This window comes from Centruroides vittatus, unplaced genomic scaffold (genome assembly GCF_030686945.1).
Source record: "Centruroides vittatus isolate TY-2023 unplaced genomic scaffold, ASM3068694v2 contig_355, whole genome shotgun sequence".
Taxonomy (NCBI): domain Eukaryota; kingdom Metazoa; phylum Arthropoda; class Arachnida; order Scorpiones; family Buthidae; genus Centruroides; species Centruroides vittatus.
The window spans coordinates 234,666-260,105 of NW_027122178.1; the positions used below are offsets into that span (position 1 = coordinate 234,666).

Consider the following 25,440-nt stretch of genomic DNA (forward strand, 5'->3'; position numbering starts at 1 on the left):
TAAAGTTGGTTCAACCAGTAGGAGAACAACAACTTAAAAGCGAAACTAATTATTTTCGTTATATATATTTATATATTTTTTTATCATAAGCTGTCATTTTCTTAATATGGCTGGTTTGATAAATCGCGTTGCTGAATGTTCGATCTCGGAGGCGTCGATGGCAGATCTTTTCTGTTGTACAATTTGTTTTAATCAGTTTGACGAAGCTGAATATTTACCAAAATTACTCTCTTGTCATCATACTTTCTGTCGCAAATGTCTCTCCATACTTCATGAACAAAACCAGAATACGTTGGTAAGTATATTAAAAATTGAAATTGTTTCGATTGTGTAATTTTATTTGTTCATTTATATAAGTTAATGACTTACACGTAGAGATACAGCAGGTCCAATGAGACATACAGCATATATAGGATGTTGAAAAAAGTCCCTCTGCAGTTGGTAGTGTAGATCAGTGTTTCTCAAACTTTTTGGACCGCGACCCCCCTTCTGCACTTAAAAATTTTAAAGGACCCCCGAAGAATAAGTATGTGTCAAAAAACATCCCGAAGGGAGGGGGTTAGGCTCGTATTTAAATATTTATATTATTTTTGTTATTTATATATGCAATTTATTTAAGTAAAAATTATTTTATATATTTTTTATTTCTATTATTTTTAAACATGAATCCATAGTAAATTTATAAAATATTTGAAAAAATTGATCTGGCATCAATTTTTCAGCGAGCCCCCCAAATATTTTTCACGACCCCCTTGGGGGTCGCGACTCCCACTTTGAGAATCACTGGTGTAGAGTATACTAAACCAAGATGTCGTGCATATGCAAATATATGTTAACTCCTTGGGACTCCGGCGAATTAAATACTTTTTAATTTTAATGTAGTTAAACATAAAAACGAAAAAAAAATTATAGAAATGTGTTAATTTTGAAGAAAAAGCTTCAAAGTATAATTTCCTTTGTCTCGCCTTAGCGCGAAACTTGACACCGATGTGTCATTGTTTACACAGCTGGATGACCTTGAGAACAGCTGGTGTCGTCTTTCGCGGGACATTCTCATGAAACTCTCGGGAGGAGAAGGGTAAAAAGTAGGGTGAATACTAGATGGCGGTATATTTCTAAATATTTTTTAAAATTACGATTTTAATTGAAATTTCCGACCCCCCCGACTTAATTAAACGTATATATAATAAAATCTATTAATTAAAAAAATTAAAAAACTATTGGATGCTGTTTTTGACATCAGAAAATAGCTTTAAATAACTTTACCGAAGTAAAATCGACGCACTAGAACTTTAGAAAGATGAATAAGTTTTATAAAAAAATCCCATAAAAAAACCATTAAGCGTTAATTGCGTGTCATTAAAGGTTAATTAAACTCGCAATAAAATTTTTTCGCGCGGGTAAAAATTTTTCAAAAAATTTGGAGACTTAGAAAACATCCGAAAAATCAAAAAAAAAAAAAAATTTTTTTAGGGGTCCTAAAGGACCCCATTTTTTGTAACGCTATACAACTTGCCCGAGATATCTCGGGCATAGGGCTGAAATGCGTTAAACTGTGTTAAAATGAAGGAGTTTCACAAATAACCAAAGATAATAGATGAACAAAGAAAGCTTTAATTGTACTATTAAGATAATGTACAAGTTTGTATACCAGATGCCAGGCAGTCTCGATTCCGACACACGACACTTGTAATATTAATTATTAGTACTAGAAACAGATAATCGCCAAACCATACCGCGCGACAAAATCTATAGGATTGGCGAAAATCTCAACACTGACCACAGGGTATAACACGCGTACAATAACATAAAATAAGCTAAAACTAAAACCTGTAGCTAATTATATTACTAAAGAATAGGATAGAGGATAGGACAGATTGAGGGAATAGAGAAATGGGTACCCAACATTCCGTACCTGAATTCTTAAGGTGGTCACTTGTGTGTGGATCTTTCTTTGATGTCAAATCGGGGGTTACTGTTCTTGTCACTTCAGAATTAATTACTCTGTTCTAATATTCACGTTTTTGTTCCTTAGATTGTCTGATGGCTTCTCAATGGCTTTCTCCTCAGTAGTTTACGTTCCTTGTCTATTCCGCATGGTGCCAAAACGTATCAGAATAGTGGACACCCACATCCGTCTCTTCCATGGCTCAAACTCCAACTGTCCTCACTCCCTCTCTATTGCCCTCTGGGGTACATACCTTTCTATTGTTTCACAAGGTTCACTATGCCCATATAAGGAAATGAAGTTTGAATAAGGAAATTCCAGAAAAGATAGACAATAGAACAAAAGAGGAAAGCTATGAAAGAGAAAGAGAAATAGAAATAATAGTAAAATATGTGCATATAACTACGAAATACATATGGTGCACAGCCGCAATTGCTTTTATTCGGAGGTGGAATAGCTGAACAGACTTGAAATGTTGCTTGGTATGTGAGTGTTGGCGTATTAGTATCATCCAAAAATCACTTAATGAACCGAAAGAAGCAACTATGACATACAATACCCACTGTAGAGAGACTTTTTGAACCCCCTGTGTGCGTGTATTTGTATACATATGCATATAGGGTGTTTACGCATACATAACTTACATGTAAATATAAGGTTGTTTTCGGTTAACGGGATGCCAGAAGACTATTGTGTTTAACAATTTAGCTGCCAACTTTGAGTAGCCCACTTAACTGTTTGTGGAGTATTTGATGTTTATATAATTTTAGGGGGTGTGGGAACTTGTCCCACTCAGGCACTGAGGTGCGCATGATAGCGAGCACTGAGGCACGTGTCTATGTGCAAGGTGTGTGGAAAAGGTGATGGACTGATTCGTATTAAAAACTGACCTTTGGAGACAAATATCTTGCAAAGGGTCAACAGTTCTGGTGGTGTGAAACCCTTCATTCGGAGCTTGAATCTTACCCGTTGCCGTACGTGCCGTAATCCCATTAACCGAAAAGTACCAAATATAATTAATGTTTTAAAGTTTTAACTAATAATCAGTTATGTTGACTGGCCAATTGGCTGTTCTTAAGACTTCTGAGCTTGAATCCAGTCTATATTACCTTATAGCAGTGTTTTTCAACCAGGGTGCCATGGCGCCACGATTGGGGTGTCACAAAGTTTAGGCCGATAACAAAAGTAGATTTAAAAAACAATAGCGAGACTATTATTTTACATGTAGGTAATTCAACAAAATTCAATGGACTTAAATTTTGATTTTTAACACTTAGAAATGCGTTTTTTGCATTAAAATGCTACTTCAAACTGTCAATTTTTAAAATTTTTGTTCTTTGGGAGAGAGTCCCCTCCCCAGACCTCACCCCAGTGTTGCACGTAATATTCAAAAAGTACCAAATATAATTAATGTTTTAAATTAAGGTTCATCTGCCCCATTAGCCTCCCCTTATTTAGATTCTAGATCCACCGCTGGTCAAGGGTGTCACAATTTTTTATTTTTCAATCGGGTGCCACTCAATGAAAAAGGTTGAAAAACACTGCCTTATAGGTTCAATTGGATATGCTAGCACAACACATGCCAAGAATACCACTCACGAGGTCTTTCTATTGGAAACTAGTCCCTATTTGTGTGTTATACATGCAAAAACAAACCATAAAGCTTTGTGGTTAGTTTGTTGGTCGAGCATAAACTGCGATAAACGACAAGTGTTTGGTGGTTTTTTTCACTTAGTCACTGGTGGACTCTTATTTTATGGGTTTTATTACCCATAAAATAAAAAATTGTAAATGCTAATTACGATTCTGTTTCCACTTGAGATATGACACATGATCCTCTTTATATCTCAATCCTTTCACCTTTAACCAGTAAAATTTCATAGCATCAATCTCTCTAATACACAAAATTCCAGAAATTTTGAACAAAAATCTCAGTAGTTACTAAACATCAAAATGGGTGAACAAAATCGTGCACACACCCTCATCCATTTTTTTGCATTTCTAAATATTTCAAGGTTCTGAGTCCAAAAAAAACTAAAAAGCTTGGGTGTCATTTTATTGACTGATTGCTATACAGTAGACCCCCCCATAACACGGTAGATATGTTCCGTGTTATATGAATCCGTGTTGTACGAGTCACTTAAATACGTTAGCCAATCACAGCCCGGCACTTGTGCAGTTTAGGGGCTATGGCTGTTTGAAAGGTTTTCTTCCATAAAATTAATTGATTCTAGACTAATTTGACTCAACATTTCCAAATCACGTATAATTATTTGGGAATAATCCATATAAACTATGCTATAAACAAAAAATTGTAGGATTACTTACCGAGTGTGTACCGTTTGAAGACGCCATTGCCTAAGCTTGTTTTTGTTGCAGAATGGCTCATCGAACGGTGGGCGCGTTTCCTGATAAGTTATTCTTTCTGCGAAGAATTCGTTGAACTTTGGAGACATCATTAATAGAAATATAATTAAAATCCATCTTAAGAAACGAAGCGACAATAAATATGTCTACTCTAACAACCTTAAACAGCTTCGCAAAATACAGTTAGCCACAAACGTTTTCAGTCCCCTAGGACTTTCTTCAGGTGGGATCTGGAATGCATCCGTAACGGGAGTTTAGAACAAAAGGTCACTCTCTACTTAGATCCCACCTGAAGAAGGTCCTAGGGGACCGAAAACGTTTGTGGCTAACTATTTTGTGAAGCTGTTTAACGTTGTTAGAGTAGACATAGAAATATAATTTTTTATGGCTGTTGAATAATACTGTAAATGTTTTTTTCACAACAACTGTATAAAAATTTATCAATACTTTCCCGCCTAAACTCTCTGTATATACGCCTGGCACTGGATGGCAGCAAGTAGTTCGGCTGCTCGTCCACTATTGGTCCAGAATCAACCAATCCTGTCTCAACATGAGTTGGCAATGACGTTTTACTGTGTTATACCAGTCTTTTAGCGTGTTATACGAACATGATTGCAATTTTTTTGCTGTGTTATATGAACTCGTGTTATAGGTGGGTCTACTGTACTTTATATAAGTTATATATAACAGCTGGGAAAGTAAAAATACAATCAGCAAAAGTTATAAAAATAATGTGCCAAAAAAAGATTGAAGTTTATTCATAAAAAAAAAAACAGATTAATATTTTAGTCATCAAATTCTTCAAATGCAATTCACACTAAAGTATAAATTTATGAATGAAATGTAGCCTTGGAAATTGTGAATGCTTTGTGTACTGAATACTCACTGACTTCAGAAACTAGAGGAAAACTAATGACTAAAATTAAACATGGTGATTTCCTGTAACAAAGAGCTGGTTAAAAGTCCAAGTGGTTGTTAAATGGTAGGTCTTTAAATGAAGAGTGATTGTACTTAATCATTTGAAGATATTAAACATGATGTGAATACATAAGTAAGATAAACACATTTGACTTTTCATATTCTGCAATAGAAAATTTATGTATTTCATGTTTCATTTCAATATTCATTTATAATTTTGTAATAAAGCATTTATAACCAAACTTCATATAGTATTTTTTCTTATTTCTGCTTGTAAAATATGTTCCCACATAATTTGTTACATCAGCTTTTAACAGTAAATCAGTCAGTAATGGATAAAGTAATTCACTCACTTCTGAATCTTTAGGAAAAGGGAAAAAACTTTTTCTGTTTTCCTGTCTATTATTCAGTGGCATAGTGATCATAACTGGCACCCGACACTTTATTGGCGCCACCCATCCAGAAACACATATAGTTGGTCTTGGAGACCATTTGGGCACCCCTCTGCGAGTGGCATAGCTGGTGCCACTTGCTATGCCACTGCTACTATTGTTTGGAAAGCTGACAGCAGAACACCATTCTATACACTCATTGTATGTATTTTAATGCTAAAACTATTTAAATTGACCGATAAATACAGAACTCAAAAGTGAAAAATGCTCTTAAAAATAGCTAAATGATGCATGCATATAAAATTGAAGATATATGGAAATTTGCCAGTTTTGTTTCTGTATATTTTCTATGACCTTAACCTTGTTAAAGGTGTATTTCTTGAAATTAACTATGATGGCTAGTTCAATCTTAAATGAACCTTACAACAAGCATTAGAAAGTAAGATAACCAATAGAAAAACAATAAACAAATAAAAAGTAAACAAAACTTAAAATACATATAAAGACTTGTTTAATTAATAATTATGGGAATACATCTTATTTACTTATTTTCTAAATTTTTTGTGTAATTAAGTATCAATTTTAAAACACATCATATTATAGTCTGTATACTTTTTATACTTTAGGTATGTGTTGGTTTTAATTTATGAAATACATAACACTTTTTGTATAAATTACATATAGATTGCATATCACTGAATTTTTTTATTTAATAATTTTTGTTATATTCAAGATCCTTCTAGAAATTCTCTGACCAGATTCATTTGGCTTTTTCTCAGTCTTCTTTTTCATTTTTATCATTTGTGTTCTGTATTTCCTTTTATTCATTCCTAATGTACATCAAATAAATACAATTCATCACATAATCTATAATCTGTTCTGGCTTATAAATTTTCATTCTATGCCTGTCAACTTGAAATACAATCAAAATTTTTTAAACAGAATATCTTTAAATCAGTACTGATTGGACTACAATTGTACGAAAAGTTTATTACATTAATTGATTAGAATTACAAGGTGCATTCAAGTTCTATTTTTTTTCTGACAAAATACTTACACAAACAAATTGAAACTTCTGTCGCTTCTCAACATAATCTCCTTGCAGACATACACATTTTTCACAACATTGATGCCATGACATCATGGCCACTGTGAATGCTTCTTTAGGGGTCTGTTTTGACCACTGGAAAATTGCTGATGCTAGAGTGGCATGACCTGGAAAATGTGTGACCATAGAGTGTTTCCTTCATTGTTGGAAAAAGCTAAAAATTGCTAGGAGCAAGGTCAGGTGAGTAGGAAGCATGAGAAACCACTTCAAAGTTGTTTTCACGAAGAAACTCCTGTGTTAACATCGCCTGATGAGCTGGAGCATTGTCTTGATGAAAGAGCACATGTGCAGCCTTTTCCAGCCATTTTTCTTGCAATGCAGGAAGCAATTCATGTTGTCAGACTGGCTGGTTCGTGGGCTTAGAAGTTTTAGTTTGTTGTCACACAATGCTCACCCTTCTTTGAGCTGTCGCACTCACGAACGCACATTTTTCACATCCATGACATCATCATCGCATGTTTCACTCAACTAGCAATAAATTTCATTGTATGTAACTCCACACAAGTGCAGAAAATGAATGATTACGCATTGTTCTTGTAATGAAAACATTGCCATTTTAAGTATCAAAAATGCCTCTCACTTGAACTGCTACTGCTAGACTTCCGTGCGCCATTCAGTGCTACCCTCTCTGTTATGCAACCACAAACAGTGTCTGCTTCTTTTAAAAAACTGCATTGTTGTTACCTGTTCCCTTCCCCTAGAGAAAAAATAGGAGACCTTACAACTTGAATGCACCTCATATATTAGTTAACAATATTTGAACTGTAGGCAATAGATAAAGAGCATTTGCTTGATAATGTAAACATAGGTTTTATTCTAAGTTATATTATAACAGTTACTGTTATATGCACATTTCTTCTTCGTAAATTACAATTATAAGCAGAGCCATAACTAGGATTTTAGACACCTATGGCCAAGAGTAAAAATGGCACCTTTTTAATTATTGTTATTAAAAATAATACTATTCTAAAAAAAAATTATTTAATGGCATTCAATATATTTTTCAACTATATATACGGTAAATAATTTAGAATATATCTTTATAAATAACCTTTTTTTGACTATCATCGATTTCACTTTGTTACACAGGCAAATGACTCCAACATATATACTGCTGCTTATCAACATTGTTATGAAGTTAATAATATCACTTTTAAATGTCAAAATTAAATAAATATTTAACCCTTTATTGGTATGTTACTGGTAACAAAACAAAAATAATAATTACTTAGTAATAAACATAAAAAATAAAAGTTTAAAATTAACATATCAGATTGATAAACGTTCACAATATGAACTAATATCTTTTGAATAACCATCACAAAATAAACTTAAACAAGATGAACTTTTCTCGCCTTCATATTTGCAAATTCATCTATAACGTCCTCAAAATCAGTTTCTTTAAAAATATCATTTTCTATAGATAATAAATTTAAATTACTCAATCTGTCTTGGGACATTGTAGAACATAAATAGTTCTTAATGATTTTTAATTTACTGAAACTTCTCTCACCTTAAGTAACAGTCACGGGCAGAGTAAGCATTATCCTTAATGCAATACTGATGTCAGGATAAGACTTACAGAGATCCCACTTGGCCATTCCCTCTAATATTTGTAAATGGTGTAAAGATATCAAATTATTAAATATTATTTTTGCTTGACTTTGAAAGCATCCAATTACACTATATACAATGCAACAGTCGGCTGCAGCATTTTAAAATCTACCAATGGCATGGTAACCACATTTTTTCCATTTAAAAAATCAAAAATAGAAGATATTGAATGCATATTTTTAAATCGATCACCTAGTTGGGATATAATATTGTCAACAACTTCATAAAACAAATGTTTTAATTCATCCTGACTTGAAAGTATACTTCCTTCTTCTGTTTCTCCAGGTAACAGTTTTCTTTTGCGTTTTCGCTTCATCTTGGGTATTGAATCAATTCCCAACTCTTCACATTTTTTATTGCATTCCAACAAGATAATATTATACCGATTATTTCTAAAATGTTGAAAAAAGATACTAATTCATTTAATGATTCAGAAGAGCGAAAATTGTCTTGTGATTTATTCTGTAACTGGTTATTTACAACGTTTATTTTGGCTAAAATATTTTCCCACATAATTAACATAAAAATAAAATTGTATGATTGAATATGTCTAATAATAATTTTAGCTGTAGTGACGACACCATCTCCAAATGAAGAATATTCCGATATTTCTTTAAGAACTTATATAACTTCATTAATTTGATATTTTAAATGACTTACAGCTGTTGTATAGAATTCCCCATGAAATTTCGGGACTTTTAGTATATATCTGAACTCAAGGAATCGAGAAGAGTTCAACGATACCCTACTTTTGGACCGGAAACGAAAAATAAGAGTTATCATATTTACGATTTCTTACCTTTAACAATGCATTCTACGAGTTTAATGGTACGAGGGTACCATTAAACTTGTCTCTGCCTCGAGTTCAGAAATATACGTGGTACGATCCAAAAGTTTGGGGAATGCAGTAATCTATGACAACAAAAGCATGTATTTGAAGTTACAGCGTATGAAATGGATTCTACCAAACCATCTCTACGTGTTCAGGTTAATTTCACCCATGTCATGTGATTAAACTGAGAGTGCTGTTGTTTTTTTCCGGATATAGTTACCTTTGTTCTGCAACGTAATCAAAGTGGAGTTTGAAGAACAACCTCCAACATTAAATTTTGTCAGCGTTAGGTAAAACACCTACAGAGATTTTAAAGTTGCTAAGAAAGGTGAACGGTGATTCTACGATAAAAGGTCACGGTGAAGTCGAAATGTCGGAGGTTGTTCTTGAAACTCCACTTTGATTACATCGCAGGACAAAGGTAACTATCTCCGGAAAAAAACAGCAGTGCTCGCGGTTTAATCACATGACATGGTGAAATTAACCTGAACACGTAGAGGTGGCTTGGTAGAAACCATTTCATACGCTGTAACTTCAAATACATGCTTTTGTTGTCATAGATTACTGCATTCCCCAAACTTTTGGATCGTACCACGTACTAAAAGTCCCGAAATTCCATGGGGAATAGTCTATACAACTTCCATCTACTGAACATGATTTAGAACACCATCTCGTGTCGCTAAGTCCTTTAGTAATGTAATTTTTTCCCATCTTCAGGTATAAGAAGCAAAAAATTAAACAATTTCTGGATTATTCCAAAAGAATGAAACCATCTCCACGGTAATGCTTGCTGTGTGCAGTCCAATTAAATTAAGCAAATGCATGGCACAAGGAACAAATTTGTCAAGATCAAACGATCTTGCCAAATTTGTTCCTTGTGCCGTGCATGCATTTATATGCGCTCGCATGCCATTATATCAGTATATTCCGGCCATGTTTGCTCCGTGATCGTATCCTTGTCCTCTTATGTTTTTAAAATCTAAACCATCATTTTTGAACTTATCCAAAACTTCAATTGCAAGTCCTTGTCTCATTTTACATTTTGATAGTACAAAATCAACAAATCTCTCTTCCATAGTTACCATTTCATTTTCAATTTTGACATATCTGATAATCTGGCATACTTGTTCTTTATGAGATATATCAGGAGTACTATCAATTTTTATGCTAAAATATTTTGCTGTCTATATATTATTTATAATTTTGTTTTGAACTTTAGATGCTAGTAAAGAAATAAATTCGTTTTGGATTTTTGGAATTAAATACGATACTTGGCCTTTTGTTCTTTCATTAATAGTGCAATGCACATGCAATGTAAACACTGAACCTATCGTAACAATATAGATAAATACGTGCAGTCGTATTTACTGCAAAAAGGTTCTCGGAACTAAACTGTTGTTGATAAAATATCATATTCATATTTATATATGTTACAGTAAAACCTGTTTTTAGTTAAAACGCATTTTAACTAGTTGAAACTAGTTTTTACTAGATGTCATTGGTATAACTAGAATTTACTGATAGTCAAAAATGAATTTGAGTTAAAACTAGTTTTAACTAGACAAAACGGGTTTTAACAAAATGGTTGAAACAGTTTTTACTAAGCCAAGGTCATTCAGCTATAACACGTTCCTATAGGCAAGCGCCAAATCCGACAGAGGGTGCTGTTTTTCAGCCAAGATGGCTGCCGAAACAGGTAAGGAGACGACCACATGTTTGTTTGGTGCCTTAGTCGATTCAGTTTCCATCGTTGACGACCACTGCGAGGACAAATTGGAGAACAAATCATTGACTTTGTCAAATTCTAGACTGTATTGACAACAGGAAACGTTGTCTTGTAGAAGGTGAAGCAGTTTTGGATGCTGGACACATCGTATTTTGTGGATTATACTCCAACAACAACACTGAAGTTCATGTTGTTGCTTTAGTGTTGCAAAGCAGCAGACCGGCAAACAAGCCACACGAAATAAACTTACCTGTATTCCTACCAATGAAATCTTTAAGTCATACTTTATAATAATAATTAAAACATTTAATCTCAGATATTATCATTTTAATACATCTCAATTACAGGGAGAATGCACGTGAAAAGCAGGGCTGTCTGGTTGTTGTAAACATGTGGTAGCATGTTTACAACATGTTCCAATATAAACCATGTTCCAATATAAAAACAGTTTTATTTATCATAATAATTAAAACTGGTTTTAGAGTTGGAGTTCATACATTAGAAGATGCAACCTGTACAGACTTAAAAAGACAGTGGGGAAAGGTAAAAGATGATGAAGAGTCAACATATTTTCCCAAGCCTGTTGAGGAGTTTTGCCATGTGAAGCTACCACTAAAGAATATTCATTTGAATGTTGAATCAATTCGTGAACAGCTGCTTAGTGGAGCACCAAACAGCTCCCTTGCAAAGCACATTACTGGAAGAAGAGTTTTGCAAAAGAAAGTCATTTAGGAACAAGATGTAGCAGTTTCCAATAAAGTTAAGTTATTGGAAGCAATTATTTCCATTTCGCAAACAGAAAATCTGATAGCTGAAAAATATTCCAGTACCGATTTTAGTTATAGCTGTTGCACAGAAGATCACTTGTGCATTAAAAAGTTTGCATTAAACAAGCAAAAACTTGAATTTTACAAAGATAAAGTCTGTGTTGACACTAGTAAAGCATTTAACATGCTTAAAAACATTGTGCAGGGTGACTCTATTTGGAATACTGAGCGAAGTTTTAGGATTTCAGGCAGTAAATGCTATTCCTTGTACACGTTTAATTCAAACAACATTGAAGATTGGACTAAAAAAATCCATTTCTTATATTTTAGTTCATTTACTGGAAATGAAGCTTCAAGGTATGGATTGAGTCATGAAAATGTTGCTCGAGAAAAATATATGAAGGACACTGCGACAAATGTAGTGGAGGTTGGGTTGCTCATTTTACCCCAACTGCCTTGGTTGGCATTTTCACTGGACGGCATTGCTTTTTAACATGGCAAACCATCACATCTTCTTGAAATAAAATGCCCTCTTCTTGCAGCAACTTCATCATTTGAAGATTTAATAACAAATAAAAAATTAAACTATTTAAGAGATGACAACCACAATGGATAACAGCTAAAGAAGAAAAATCCATATTAAGGCCAGGTTCAGCTGGGCTTGGCTTTGTTAAACATGGAAATGTGCCATTTATATATTTACATTGAGCATGAATCTGCTCTGATTATTCAAGTCAAGAAAGACAATGAATTTATAAATGATATGCTTGAAAATCTCAGAAAAAAGTACTTTTTGTATATATTGCCATCCATTGTTGAAATGTTTAATAAAAATATGTAAATGTAAATATATCTCTCTTTAATCCAAATTAAAAATTAATTTCGGTAGACTATCACAACAGCTTTTGGGTTAAGACTGTAATATAGTCTGTAACAGTTTGAGAGATTATTTACATGCAAAAAAGCAAATTATTTAACAAATTATACAGAATACATACAAACTTTAACATAATATTTATTCATTCACTAATACATCACAGTATATTTCCAGAACGTAAAAAACAGCTACCATAATTGATATTTGAAAAAATATGTAAGTCACTGACTTTGGCATCTGTGATTTTTTTATTTTTTTTTTATTTTAGGTTTTTAAAATCTTTCAGTATCTAGAATTGGACTACTTAGATTTACACTACCAGCAGTAATGCACAAAACTGAATCTATCAATCCCAACATGGTCCAACTTAATTTTGTTGACAAAATTTGAAAGTTTTTCAGTCTTTGAATAGCTCGCTCCACGTGTACCTGTGTCGATGCTATTTGACTTGTCTCCAGTGCTTGTTCATGTGTTAACTGAGTTTGTATCCGCAAAAATGGTGGTCTTATGAGGTGGATGTTTCTTTCTGCACAAGCTTTATCAATGTGGAAACCTTTATCCACCATTACTGCATCAACAAATGGCTCTAGTTTATTTAACACACCAGACTGTTCTGTGATAGCTTTGTTAGATGCTCTTCCACCAAAAGCTTTGCTCACAAATGTAATCAGTCCTGCTGGAGACACACCTATGAGGGCCTTAATTGTATTGTCCCCTTTATAATGCAAGTAGGTGCGGATTCTGCACCTTAGACACTTTGTTTTTTCAACTGCAAACTCAGTGCAATCTAAAATTATTCGAACATTTGTATAATTGGAAAAACTTAATGGTAAATTTTGAAGAACTTCTCTTTTGCTAGGCCAATATATTGCACTTTTTAAAACTGCCTCCAATACAATTAATGTTTCTTTGAAATATACCTGCATGTACTTTCAGGAATTTTAAATAAGAGGGCTATGCAAATGAAGGAAATGTTTAATTTTAAGTTGCAAAGAGTTAGCAGTACTTTATCATGGAATGATAAAAGCTGCTGATTTTTGTCAAGGGGTTCTCCAGCTTTAACAATAGCATTCAACAAGTAAAATGTTTGTATTCCAGTAAATGCACAGAGCTGTCTGTGTGTTTGAATCATGGTGCCAAGTGTAGGTTGTTCTGAACTTAACACAATATTAGGCGAAACTTCATGTGACGGACAATCCAGAGTTTTTACCACCTCCACATCTTCCTCCGACGTTTTGTTGACTGGGCTTAGTTCCAACGACACTTCTTCTGTTTTTAACTGTTCCCTAACCAAGCTCAGCTTTAACAACGTTTCAGTTGCTGTTAATTCTTTTTCAGCCTCTTCAGTGCTCTTCCCAGGGTCTCCTGCTAGCAGGTAAAAAAACCCAGTTAAGTAATGAGCAACTCCTCTTATGTAAATCATATTCTATGTTAACAGATGTTTAACAACATTACCTGAAGCTGCTCGAGCTGCAGCACAAGCACTCCTTTTATCAACATTTGTTGAGGGTAGTGTTTTCTCTAAAGAATGTTTTGGTATGCTCTGAGATGGCACTGCATCTTTTTTTAATCAGTGCCTAATGGCAACCAATTCTAATTTTAAATCGTAATAAACAATTATTAAAGAAATTAAAATAAAGATACACGATGTGGAAATATAAAATACCTGGTGGTGGTAGGAAAAAATCTTTGTCATTGAAATGCTTACTGCACACCAACATTCTGTCATTAATCTTTTTACCAATGTGTAATTTAATTGCCCATAGTTTTCTTAGTTTTGAACATTTCGGGAATACATGTAAGCTTACAAGTTTAGGTAATGCTCTGGAAGTGCAACCTACCACGCAACACATAGCGTGGCTTTTCGATTTAACTTTCGATGTTTGTATGCTCTCTTCGGAATGAACACAACGGTTACCTGTTTCGGCAGCCATCTTGGATGAAAAACAGCATCTTCTGTCGGATTTGGTGCTTGCCTATAGAATATACTTCTCTTCTCAATGACCTAATAGCTTTCCTAAGGCATAGATTTCTCAATTTCAGTATTAGGGATTCATATCCCTTTGGAAGTTTTATCCTATATATTGACATGGGATAAACTTTTATTCGCTTGCATTCCATTAGGAATTCTAGTGTGGCCCTTGCTCTCATTAGGGCTAATACACACTAATTATATTGCTTCCCAATCACACAATAGTTACACCAAATTCCTGATTATCTGTTTTGCAGATTATCAATGCACCATTAAGATTACTGTAAAATGACAAAGTGTTATAAACAATGTTTAGCTTTTCTTTCTTCCTTCAATGAAAATTTTAAGTGTCAGAAGTGAGATGAGTCATTAGCTTTGGAATGTTATTTTGCAGTAGAAAAAGTTGATACTATAAACAACAAATTTGAAAAAGTATCCTACAAGTCTCAAAATTAAAATATGGTAATTTGAAAAAATGTAAGAATTATACATAGAAAATGTAAAATTTAAATTTTTACACAATATTTTTGAAAATAGAAGGAATCTACATTTTGTGTGTATTGACTAAATATACATTTCAGCTTATGAAACTTGTGACTTGCACTCGCATTGTGTTATAATGGAGTTGAACTGTGTATACACGAGTGAGGGACAATACCAAAATTTGTTCCAATTCCAATACGATTCCGGTTCTCTTGAATACTTTCTTAAGTTTATCTTAGTTTAGAAAAATTAACAATTTACATTATGAGCACGATACATTCATTAATTAATAATTAATTGATATTTATCAATCTTAAGAATAGAAAATGATTGGGAAATCCAGAATCAATCTTTTGAAATAAACATGAAAATTCTTTCACATTTCACGTGTGTTGTTTAGTGATGAAATGTGAGATAATTATGAATAACAATGAATAGAGGACAGTTATTTTATTGAAACGCTTCTGGATACACACATTTAGAACTTCTGAGTAGTGGTTTTTTTATTTTTTATTTTTATAGTTAAAAGGCTATTTTGGATTAGCTATGTTTTCCAGTTTTCTGTACACTAATTAGCATGGCCACACAAGGGGACTGTTGTGCAAACAACTGTTCCCTTGCATGTGTCCCTGTGACACCCCTACAGCCCAAGCCATTGGTCGTATCCCAAGATGCCTGACACTGACAGCGGTGGTGGACAATAACATAAGTGTACAGAGTGTTATATTCTAAACTTTGGTGAACTATCTGAATACCCTCTGCTTATGCCTAACAGTAGGCTGCTAAGTACCTCACATGTCTGATCCTACCTGTATGTTGGATGAGTGAAAGTGGGATCCTGGAGGCTAAAGTCATGGCTCCCAGGATGATCAAAATGGAGACCATGCTCAATACACCTCTTTGGCCCCTGTTTCCCTGTAGACAGGTGGCCATGCCTAACCCAGCCTGCTCATCAAAGACGTCTGCTCTCGTATCATCTTGCTATGTTGTCAGCTGGGTGAGCCTGAGATATAATTGTTTAGGGGGAGGAACCCTGAGGGTTTTGGAAGCTGGAAGGCATCCTCTGCCTGGTCACTCTGTTACTGGACTATACTCACTTTGAAGCCCTGGGTGGGGAAGCCAGTGTCTTAAGGGTTTGCAGTGAACCTCTCCCCCTCTGTTGGGGTCATAGTAGGACTGGAGATAGTAAAGTGATAGTAAATTTTAAGAAATTAAATATGGAAACAGAAAGGACAACACCTCCCAAATTAGGGACATTGGAGGACATTGGAAAGACCACAATCTTCCCCCAAAACAAATTGTCCAGAGCAACCTGAACACATTAGCCCTCAATACCTGATCATCCATTCACAGAAGATGGAAAAGAAACTATCTGAATTATCACCCTTTATGATTTATAGAACCCTCAGTCAAATAGCTGACCACCAAAAATAGTACAAAAACTCAAATCAAGAGATCTCCTAATAAAGACTGAAAACAGCCAACAGCTCCAGGCAATAACCAATTTTACAGGAATACCAAGTACAATAACTCCACATGGATATCTAAATTACTATTGAGTACAAGCCTTCTGATGTGCAAACCGAGGAAATTTTAGCAGTCAGAAGGATCAACCAAAAACAAAACGGGGAAGCAATTCCTACATGATATTTAATTATAACCTTCCTACGGATATCAAAATAGCATACTTAAATTATACAGTTTGACCGTATATCCCAAATCTTTACAGATGTTATAACTGCCAGGCATATGGACATACCAAATACAATTGCTAGAGCAAAACAAGCTGTCCAAACTGAGGGGGAATTCATACAGCATCCTCCATAAGATGCCCAAAATGGACAGCAGAAAAATCCAGTGCATATGAATGATAGAAAGAACTACTTATATAGAGACAAAATGGAGATATTAAACCCATATATACCAATAAACTTATGCAGAAAATTTCATAGAAAGTTCAAACAAAACTCAGCCTGTCTCCTAAGGAATCCACCAAAACCTTACAGAAGAATGTAGCAACAAAAAGCACTACACTATACTGTTAACAAAACCAGCTAGTCTCAGCAATAAAACTGAAAACACTGAACACAAAATGTCTGTCCTGTCATCCCATCCAACACCAACTTCTGCAAAAACAAAATTCATAACGAGGACAGCAAGCCAACAGCAACCATGAAACAACATAAAACATACATCAAAGTGACAAAACTGTAAATAAACCTATCCAGCAAGGAACAGTATCCTCTTAACCTCTCTGAACATGCTTACGGTAATACTCCAATGGAATTGTCAAGGAATACGATACAAAACTGATGAACTCCAGGACTTAATAGAGACTTAAGGCCCAATTTGTATATGCCCACAGGAAACAAAGGTTAAACCAATCAACAATCTTAAATTTAAACACTACAGTGTCTTATGCAAAGATCACCACTCCATACAAAATGCTTGTGGTGGAATGGCAATTCTGGTCTCAACATTCCAGTAAGAAAGATTCCTCTGTCCACATTGCTCCAGACTGTGGCAGTCCAAATTCATCATCAGGAACTAGTAACAGTATTATCTCCTGCCAGGAGACAGTTAAACAAACCAACTTAGAATCACTCAAACCAAACTTGAGTTTTAAGTGATTCTAACCAAAATCCTGGATACTGTTGGGGGACTAACAGCCACAGTTCAAGCTGGAACTATAGAGGACAATTATTTTATTGAAATGCTTCTGGATACACACACGCACAATCTTCTTGTACAATGCAAGCATCCCTACTCATTTTCACTATCCAAACTGCTCATATTTGGCTATAGACCTCACTGTAACATATCAAGTCAGCAAGTAGCCCTATATCTTCAGGATAAGCTGTCACTCACAGCTTAGTTAATGAGCTCCAAAACGTATCTTTAATGGACGAAGAGATTGCTTCAATCATGGACTTCGAAAATCTATATCCGTCAATAAAACTAGATACATGTTTTCAAGCCTTAATGGACACCTTGCACATATTAGACCCAAGAGTGACAGCCTATCCTATAGACCTCACATTAGCACACTAGAGACTTTTGCAAATTGGAAGAGGACAGTCCTTCCAAATTTCAGAGGCAGTGACCACTTACCTATAATCCTCTGCCATATATAGGATCAGCCACTAGAAAACACAGCTCCCAGATGGATAATCCAATGGATCTATTGGCAAGAATTCACCAAACATGCTAACTTCACAATAACTACAGACAGGAGCCAATCAATAAACCAAGAAATACAATATGTCACAGAGACAATACTACAGGCAACCAGTGGTGATATTCAGTGGGTTCGCACAGGTTCGCCCGAACCCGTTGTTAAAATTTTCAGTTTCCCGAACCTTGTTAAACACACGTAACATTTCTCAGTGGGTTTGTTTTTTTAAAAAATATATTAAAATATACGTATAATACTACGTAATACGTATAATACTCTGTAATACTACTAAACTAGGGCCTTATACCCTGTTTGCACTGAGCATTTCAATCTAGATTGTGAGCAAGGTCGGGGACTATGTCTTGGTGCAATCTCTCTCGACCGAAACGAGGTTTAATCGCAATCGATTCAAGAGAGTTTTTGAAAGTAGATCCAGTCATAAGAGAGATCCCAAAATGTCACGCGCGCGAGACAATACAAGATGGCTGTGGAACACGTGTCGGGCTATGGACAGTGAAAGAAAAAGGATAATGTATCTTTCGAGATGATGACATCTGTCTATGAGGAATGCCATTTCACGGTAAAGAATTTCTCTGCGTAAAAAAAAAAAAGTCGACAGCACTAAAATATTATTGTTACCTGGTCTTCACATCTTCACCCAGGGCTCGTTATGTTCCAAATACGTCCCTGATTGTTAGATATATCGCAAGAAAAGGTATTGTATTTATTTCTATCTAAAACTTCCACTTCGTTTGTCGGTGATTGTCAGGAAAAAATTTTCTGCTAGCGAACCCCTTAAATATTTCGAATATCACCACTGCAGGCAACCCAGAAGTCAATTCCATGTTGAACACAACTGGCATTCTAAAAGTACAAATCATGGTGGAACTGGGACTGCATAATTGTACAATGAGCACTACAGAGCCTAGTACAAGTTCAAAAGCCACTCAACAGAAGAAAAATACATCAGATTCAAGCAGGCGAAAGCAAATGCCAGGAAGATTTATCAGAAAAGAAAAAGGCATAGTTTATCACATCATTAGGAAGAACAGCAGACCAATGACAGTTGTGGAAAGGCATTCAAGCAATAACAGGAAACTCTTCTACCCCCACAGATCTCAATTCTGACAGAACACAACAATGTTATAACAGACAGACAAGCAATAGCAAACTGCTTGGGCAGAACATTTGCATACAATTCAAGCACAGCTATTTACACCCAATCATTTCAGATTCTGAAAGGGAAAGCTGAACAAATACTAACACAGTTTGGTGACATACCAACCAACCCGTATAACAACCCATTCACAATATACAAATTACAATAGGCTTTACAGAAAACCAAGAATACAGCTGTTGGTCCAGACCAAATCCATTATGCCTTGCTCCAAAACTTACTGTCAACAGCACAATTGTTGCTACTTGATATATTTTACCAAATATGGACAGAACAGAAATACTCACATTCCTGGAAGAAAGCAATAATAATCCCAATCCAGAAACCAAATAAATGTGCAACAAATGCACAGAATTATTGGCCAATAGCCCTAAAAAGTTGTATGAGTAAAGTGATGGAGATGATGTTAACCTTTCAACAGTGGAACAGTCAGGTGTGGGGCTCCCACTTAGTTGTGGAGAAGAAATGTGGGAAATTTTTAAAGTATATTTTCAAGCGTTTTTTCTCATTACTGTTTCGAAAAAAGATTTTGTAAACAGTTCTGTCTAGTAAAGAAAAGTCTTTTTATTGTTACATAATTCATTTTTTATGTGAATTTCTTTTTTGCGGTAGTTTTTGGCGATACCCCCAAAAGAATTTAGCAAGTATAGTCGTCCCTCAACATTGACACACGATCGCCTTGGACGATTATAATCATCCCTCACTGTTAAGAGGTTAAATGCTAGACTGAGATGGTACCTGATGGAATATAATATCCTATCCCCAATACAGGGAGGTTTTCAACAACACTGTTCAACAGTAGAACAGCTCCTTTAAATAGACATTCAGGAGGCATTCCTTCATTGTCACCATTTGGTATCAGTGTTCTTTGACATTGAAAAGGCATATGACAGAATATGAAGGCATGGCATATTGACAAACCTATATGATATTGTACTAAGAAGGAACCTACCTGCATTTATAAAGGGATTCCTGACAAACTGGTCCTTTCAAGTCTGAATTGGAAATACCCCATCAAAAACATTCTAGCAAGAACAAGGAGTGCCACAAGGATCCATCCCCTCACCATTACTCTTTATTTTACAAGTTAACAAAATGTTAAAACTGATAACATCCCATATAAAAGGGTCAATATATATAGACTTACAAATACATTGTGCAGCAGCAAGTATGACCACAATTGAATGCTGACTACAACTGATAATAAATAAATTGGAATCCTGGGTACAGTGAAATGATTTTACATTCTCAACAACAAAAACAATTTGCATACATTTTTGTATAATCAGAGGACTACATCCAGATCTGTCAATCTGCCTCAGAGATATACAAACAGAAACCAAATTTTTGGGTATGATCTTTAACAAATCTCTTACATTTAAACCTCATATTACCCACCTAAAGGACTGGTATACACATGCAATGAATATATTGAAAACCTTATACAATACCTCTTGGGAAACCAACTGGAAAACCATGCAGAAAATCTATCAGGCATTTATACTGGCAAAACTAGATTATGGAAGTGTATGTAGTATATAATCAAGTCCATCAAGACTACATCTGCTTGATCCAATTCACCATAAAGGAATAATTGCACAGGATTGTTCTGAACTGCACCAATACCGAGCTTATACGCAGAATCGACGGAACTACTTTTGTCTCTGAGAAGATTACATCTCTCATTATAATTATACCTGAAACTTTAAAACCATCAGGTATCCCTCTCACATCAGTTAGCAATCCCAACAATTCCAAAAGCTTTCTTTAATCAGCAACCCTCATACAAACCTCCAATTTTTATATATTTGCATACCAACCTACAAGCAATAAACCTTCCACTTGTACATCCAAGTCCCTGGACTCTCAATATCCTGCCATGGCTCTATCCAACTGCTGATATACATCTCGACTTAGAGCAATGCCTCCAGATTCTGTATACCAACAATTATTCTGTGAAAACGCGTTAGAATGAGACATGGCAAATATCAGTCAAATCGCATTTTTATTTAAATCAAAATAACTGAACAGATATCAGTCTACTCGTTATAGAGAACAAAAATGTATTTACACTATGAAATATTTGTAAATTCTAAAAATAAAGATTATTCTCAGATTAAAAGTACGAGTAAGAAACTACTCTTTTATAATCGATTTCTAGTAATTGATATTAGCGAACAGATGTATCTCTTTTTTTAATCATCTGTTCGCTAATATCAATCACTAGAAATCTAGCCACTGATGAGGCTACAATAGCAAAATGCATTTAGATTTTTTGAATTTAATAAACAACAAGAATTTGGTTATGGTTGAAGTAATGTATCTCTTTTTTTTAATCATCTGTTTGCTAATATCAATCACTAGAAATCAGTTATAAAAGAGTAGTTTCTTACTCGTACTTTTAATCTGAGAATAATCTTTATTTTTAGAATTTACAAATATTTTATAGAAATTTTACTGATCCCATTGTTTTAATTTTTATTGAACAACAGTTATAGTATTTACACTAGTTCCCTGCTCTCGCTTGATCTTCCCGCAACAATTAATTATTATACAGTTCACCTTAAAACCAAGACTATTACAATTCAACTTAAACCTAATACTATTACTACTTACTACTAGCTGGAGAAAGAAGAATGAAGGATGGTTGGATAGTGTACCAGTAGCTTAGATTGGGGGTTCTGATAACAGGATAATATGGACTATAGTCTCCTTGTGGGTGGTGAATGTTCAATCCATTCACATCTGGGGTAATAACAACCAGTTATCATTAAATATTGCCAAGGAAGGTTCCTTGAGCTTGTACAGAAGGGCTCACTCACTTAGTTCAAGTCACTGTTAGCACACGGTCTACACCAGTGGTTCCCAAACTTATTATGCCCACGAACCCCTTCTCGTAGCAAAACCTGACCATGAACTCCAAGTGAAATAACTCTATACAACTGCATTATAGCAAAATTTCAAATTTAACTTTGATGTCTTGGATGGTGAATGGTGACATAAAAATAAAATATAAATAAAACATTTTTATATTTAAAATAGTATTTATTCAAATTATAAATTTTGTTTTAAAATACAAAAGCACATTATTTTTTAATGAGATGAGTGAATCTGATGGGATGATATGAGATTATTTATGTTCGGCTCGATGTTCGTGAGTAACATTCGTAAGTCTCCGCGAGTGCTAATTTGCAGTCAATTTCCTTTTTTCGTAATGAGGTTCATAACTGCATTAAATCCATGTTCTACTAAATAGGCAGACAGAAAAGCAATCAACAGCTTCTTTACAGTGGACCATAATGCAGGATTTAAAATTGATATCTGTTTTTGTAACCAGAATTTGTGGTATCCTTGTTCAAACATTGGTTTCAGCTCTTCATTTGTGGATAATTCAATAAGTTTCTCCTGTATTAGTATGGCTTTATCTGAGTTTGTGGTCTACTTGCAAAAGGGTCCAACACCCAATCGGGGATGCCCAAGTGAAGAATATCTTCAAAGCTTTGGCTCAGGTCAGAATGAAGAGCTGTTAAGTGTTGACAATAAACAAGCAAATCATCATCTCATTTTTGCAATTTTGAAAGATTTGGAAACAGAGCATTCTTCTCTCCCCAAGTTTTGTTTGTATAAAAAAAGTTTTGCAACAAACACAGATATTATACTTCTGGTTTTGATTAAATTTAATCGATCACCTTGTTAATTCAAATTGGTTTCATTAAATTTGGCAAATAAGTCAGTCATATATGCTAGGTCATTTTTTGAATTAATTAAATTGAACCTCAAATCATTGTCTTTGCTGTCCAGGAATTCCAACACTGAATCAAAGAGTGCATAAAATCGATCTTATCTTTCTAGGCCTGAATCCTGGTCGCTTCTCACTCGGTCTCTCTCACTTGAGCTCCTCTCTCTTGGTGGCAACCTCAAAAGTGACTCTCCTTAACTCCCATTTTACCCAGGTCCCCCTCAAGCAGGACCCTTTCTTTTCCCTTTTGCATACTGGACAATCAGGACCCACAAATAGTAAGGCTCCTGTCATGTGACAGGAAAGGATTGAAGACAGAAGGAAGAAGAATTACAGGAAAGAAGAAAGGAGTTCCTATATACAATTATATACAAAAACAAACATGGCAAACAGCCACAATTCAAAGAGCACTGATCTCATCTAGTCATACAATACCCATATATACACATGGTTCAAAATCAACAACTGTAAGAGCAGCTTTTGTCTGTATTGAGGCTGTTGTTTCTGCAGGCAGCCCTGCAGAAACAACAGTTTATACTGCAGAGCTGTTTGCAATTTTCATAGCTCTCTAGCATGTACAAAGACACAACCACAGACAGACTATAATATATAACGATTCACTCAGTTCACTACAGGCAATTAATCACTGTAAGATAATAGACCACCTAGCACTTAACAGCATACAATACCTACTCCAACATCTTAAACATGCAGGAAATACAATAGCTTTTATTGGATGCCTGGACATACTGGATTCCAAAGAAATGAAACTGCAGATAAACTCACAAAACAAGACAACAGAAACCAAGCAGGAACTTTCAGACCTTACTATAAAGATCTATACAGCTGTATCAACAAGTACATATACGACGACCTGAAAGATGAAATATTACTTGCCAGATTGAAAACTGAACACACAAGATTAACACACAACTTTATTAACAAAGGAAACCCAACCAATGTGCTCAACTTGCCAAACCCAACTTACTATCTGACATATATTAATAATGTGCCCTCAGTACAAAACAGTCAGAGAATGCTACCTTCAACAACACTTCTTCAGATGACCAAGCTCTACAGAATATACTAGATGATAACCAACAAATTCAACCTACAATGGCATATCTAAAAGCAATAAACTTACATACAGAATTCAAGAACTTAAATATTAAGACCTAAAAGACCTGGCAGTCTTTGGCCTATCTAGGCTCTTGTGCCACAAACTCCAACCAACCAACCTAGAAATATTTAATATTAGTATTTTAATGTTTTCAAACAAGCTCTTTGGTTATACATCCAATAATTTTAGTAATAATTATTGAATTTATAACCAAATTCATTAAAATTAATTATAATTAAGTAAATTCAGCTATTAACATTTGTTTGGTTATGGCATATGATTTTATAGAAAATCACATAGTTTAATTAGGAAAATCTTTGTAAGCAAATTATTCTTTTTTTTTTTTTTTTACAGATATGTCCAGTTTGTTCTGCAGAATGCAGAATTGGAAGGAAAGGAATTGATGGTTTAAGTACAAATTATTACCTTTACAAGTTTACAGACCTGCTGAACAATTTGAAACTTGACCAAGGAGATGCATCGTCATCAGACCAATCTAGTCCAGAAATTTGTCAAAAACATGGTAATACTGTAAAATATTTTTGGTGTGTAACATGTAGTCGGAAGATTTGTATTCATTGTTTGGGTGTTGATCATAATGTGGCTAAAGGTCACAATGTAAAAGATTTAACTGAAGCCATAAAAAGTATTCAAAATGATGTGTTAATGAGTATCAGAGGTGTTAAATTGAAAATTTCCAGAATTCAAGAATTACAGTTTCAGGCAGAAATGACAGACAAAAATATGGAAACTGCAGTAGCTACTTTACATGGCATGTATAAAACACCTTTTAAATGTTTTCAAGATATTTTTACTGAATCGCGTAATCCAGAAAAAATATTGGCTTCGGTTAATGAGTTTTGCTCGTCGGAAAAATTTAAATGTAATCCAGAATCATTGGTAACAATGAAGCATCACTTGGAAGAAGTTCTGACATATTATTGTAGCATAGAAGAATTTCTTGAACAAAAATTAGAAGAAATGAAAATACTTCAGAAAAGTAAAATATTTGTTTCGGTTGTCAGACCAGAAAACTAAGTTTGATTATGGAAGAATTTATTGTATAAGATGTGGTGAACTTTGCTGTCAGCCTGTAACTATGAATATAGAAACTGACAGTTCTAAAGAGACATGCACTAAAAATTTTTGCAACAACTGTAATATCATTGTATTAGAATTTCCTTAATATACCCATCTATATGACAGCATACAATCAAATTTTGGA

The 25,440-nt window shown here is 34.5% G+C and overlaps 2 protein-coding genes and 1 pseudogene across 2 annotated transcripts; 2 read left to right on the forward strand and 1 right to left on the reverse strand.

Moving 5' to 3' along the window:
- On the forward strand, positions 1-25,440 carry LOC136974710 (tripartite motif-containing protein 2-like). Its single transcript, XM_067269652.1, has 2 exons — positions 1-295; positions 24,570-25,440. Exons 1-2 carry the CDS (start codon positions 107-109, stop codon positions 25,251-25,253), a joined length of 873 nt encoding a protein of 290 aa, XP_067125753.1. The 5' UTR covers positions 1-106; the 3' UTR covers positions 25,254-25,440.
- Positions 11,385-12,513, forward strand: LOC136974735 (uncharacterized; annotated as a pseudogene).
- Positions 12,764-13,732, reverse strand: LOC136974748 (uncharacterized). Its single transcript, XM_067269693.1, has one exon. The coding sequence runs from the start codon at positions 13,473-13,475 to the stop codon at positions 12,822-12,824; it is 654 nt and encodes a 217-aa protein (XP_067125794.1). The 5' UTR covers positions 13,476-13,732; the 3' UTR covers positions 12,764-12,821.

Excerpts from the sequence above, each read along its gene's own strand:
- LOC136974710 (XM_067269652.1), top strand. The coding sequence starts at position 107 with ATGGCTGGTTTGATAAATCGCGTTGCTGAATGTTCGATCTCGGAGGCG. Across the intron at positions 296-24,569 it reads AACAAAACCAGAATACGTTG|ATATGTCCAGTTTGTTCTGC; the intron begins GTAAGTATATTA and ends TTTTTTTTACAG.
- LOC136974748 (XM_067269693.1), bottom strand. The coding sequence starts at position 13,475 with ATGCAGGTATATTTCAAAGAAACATTAATTGTATTGGAGGCAGTTTTA.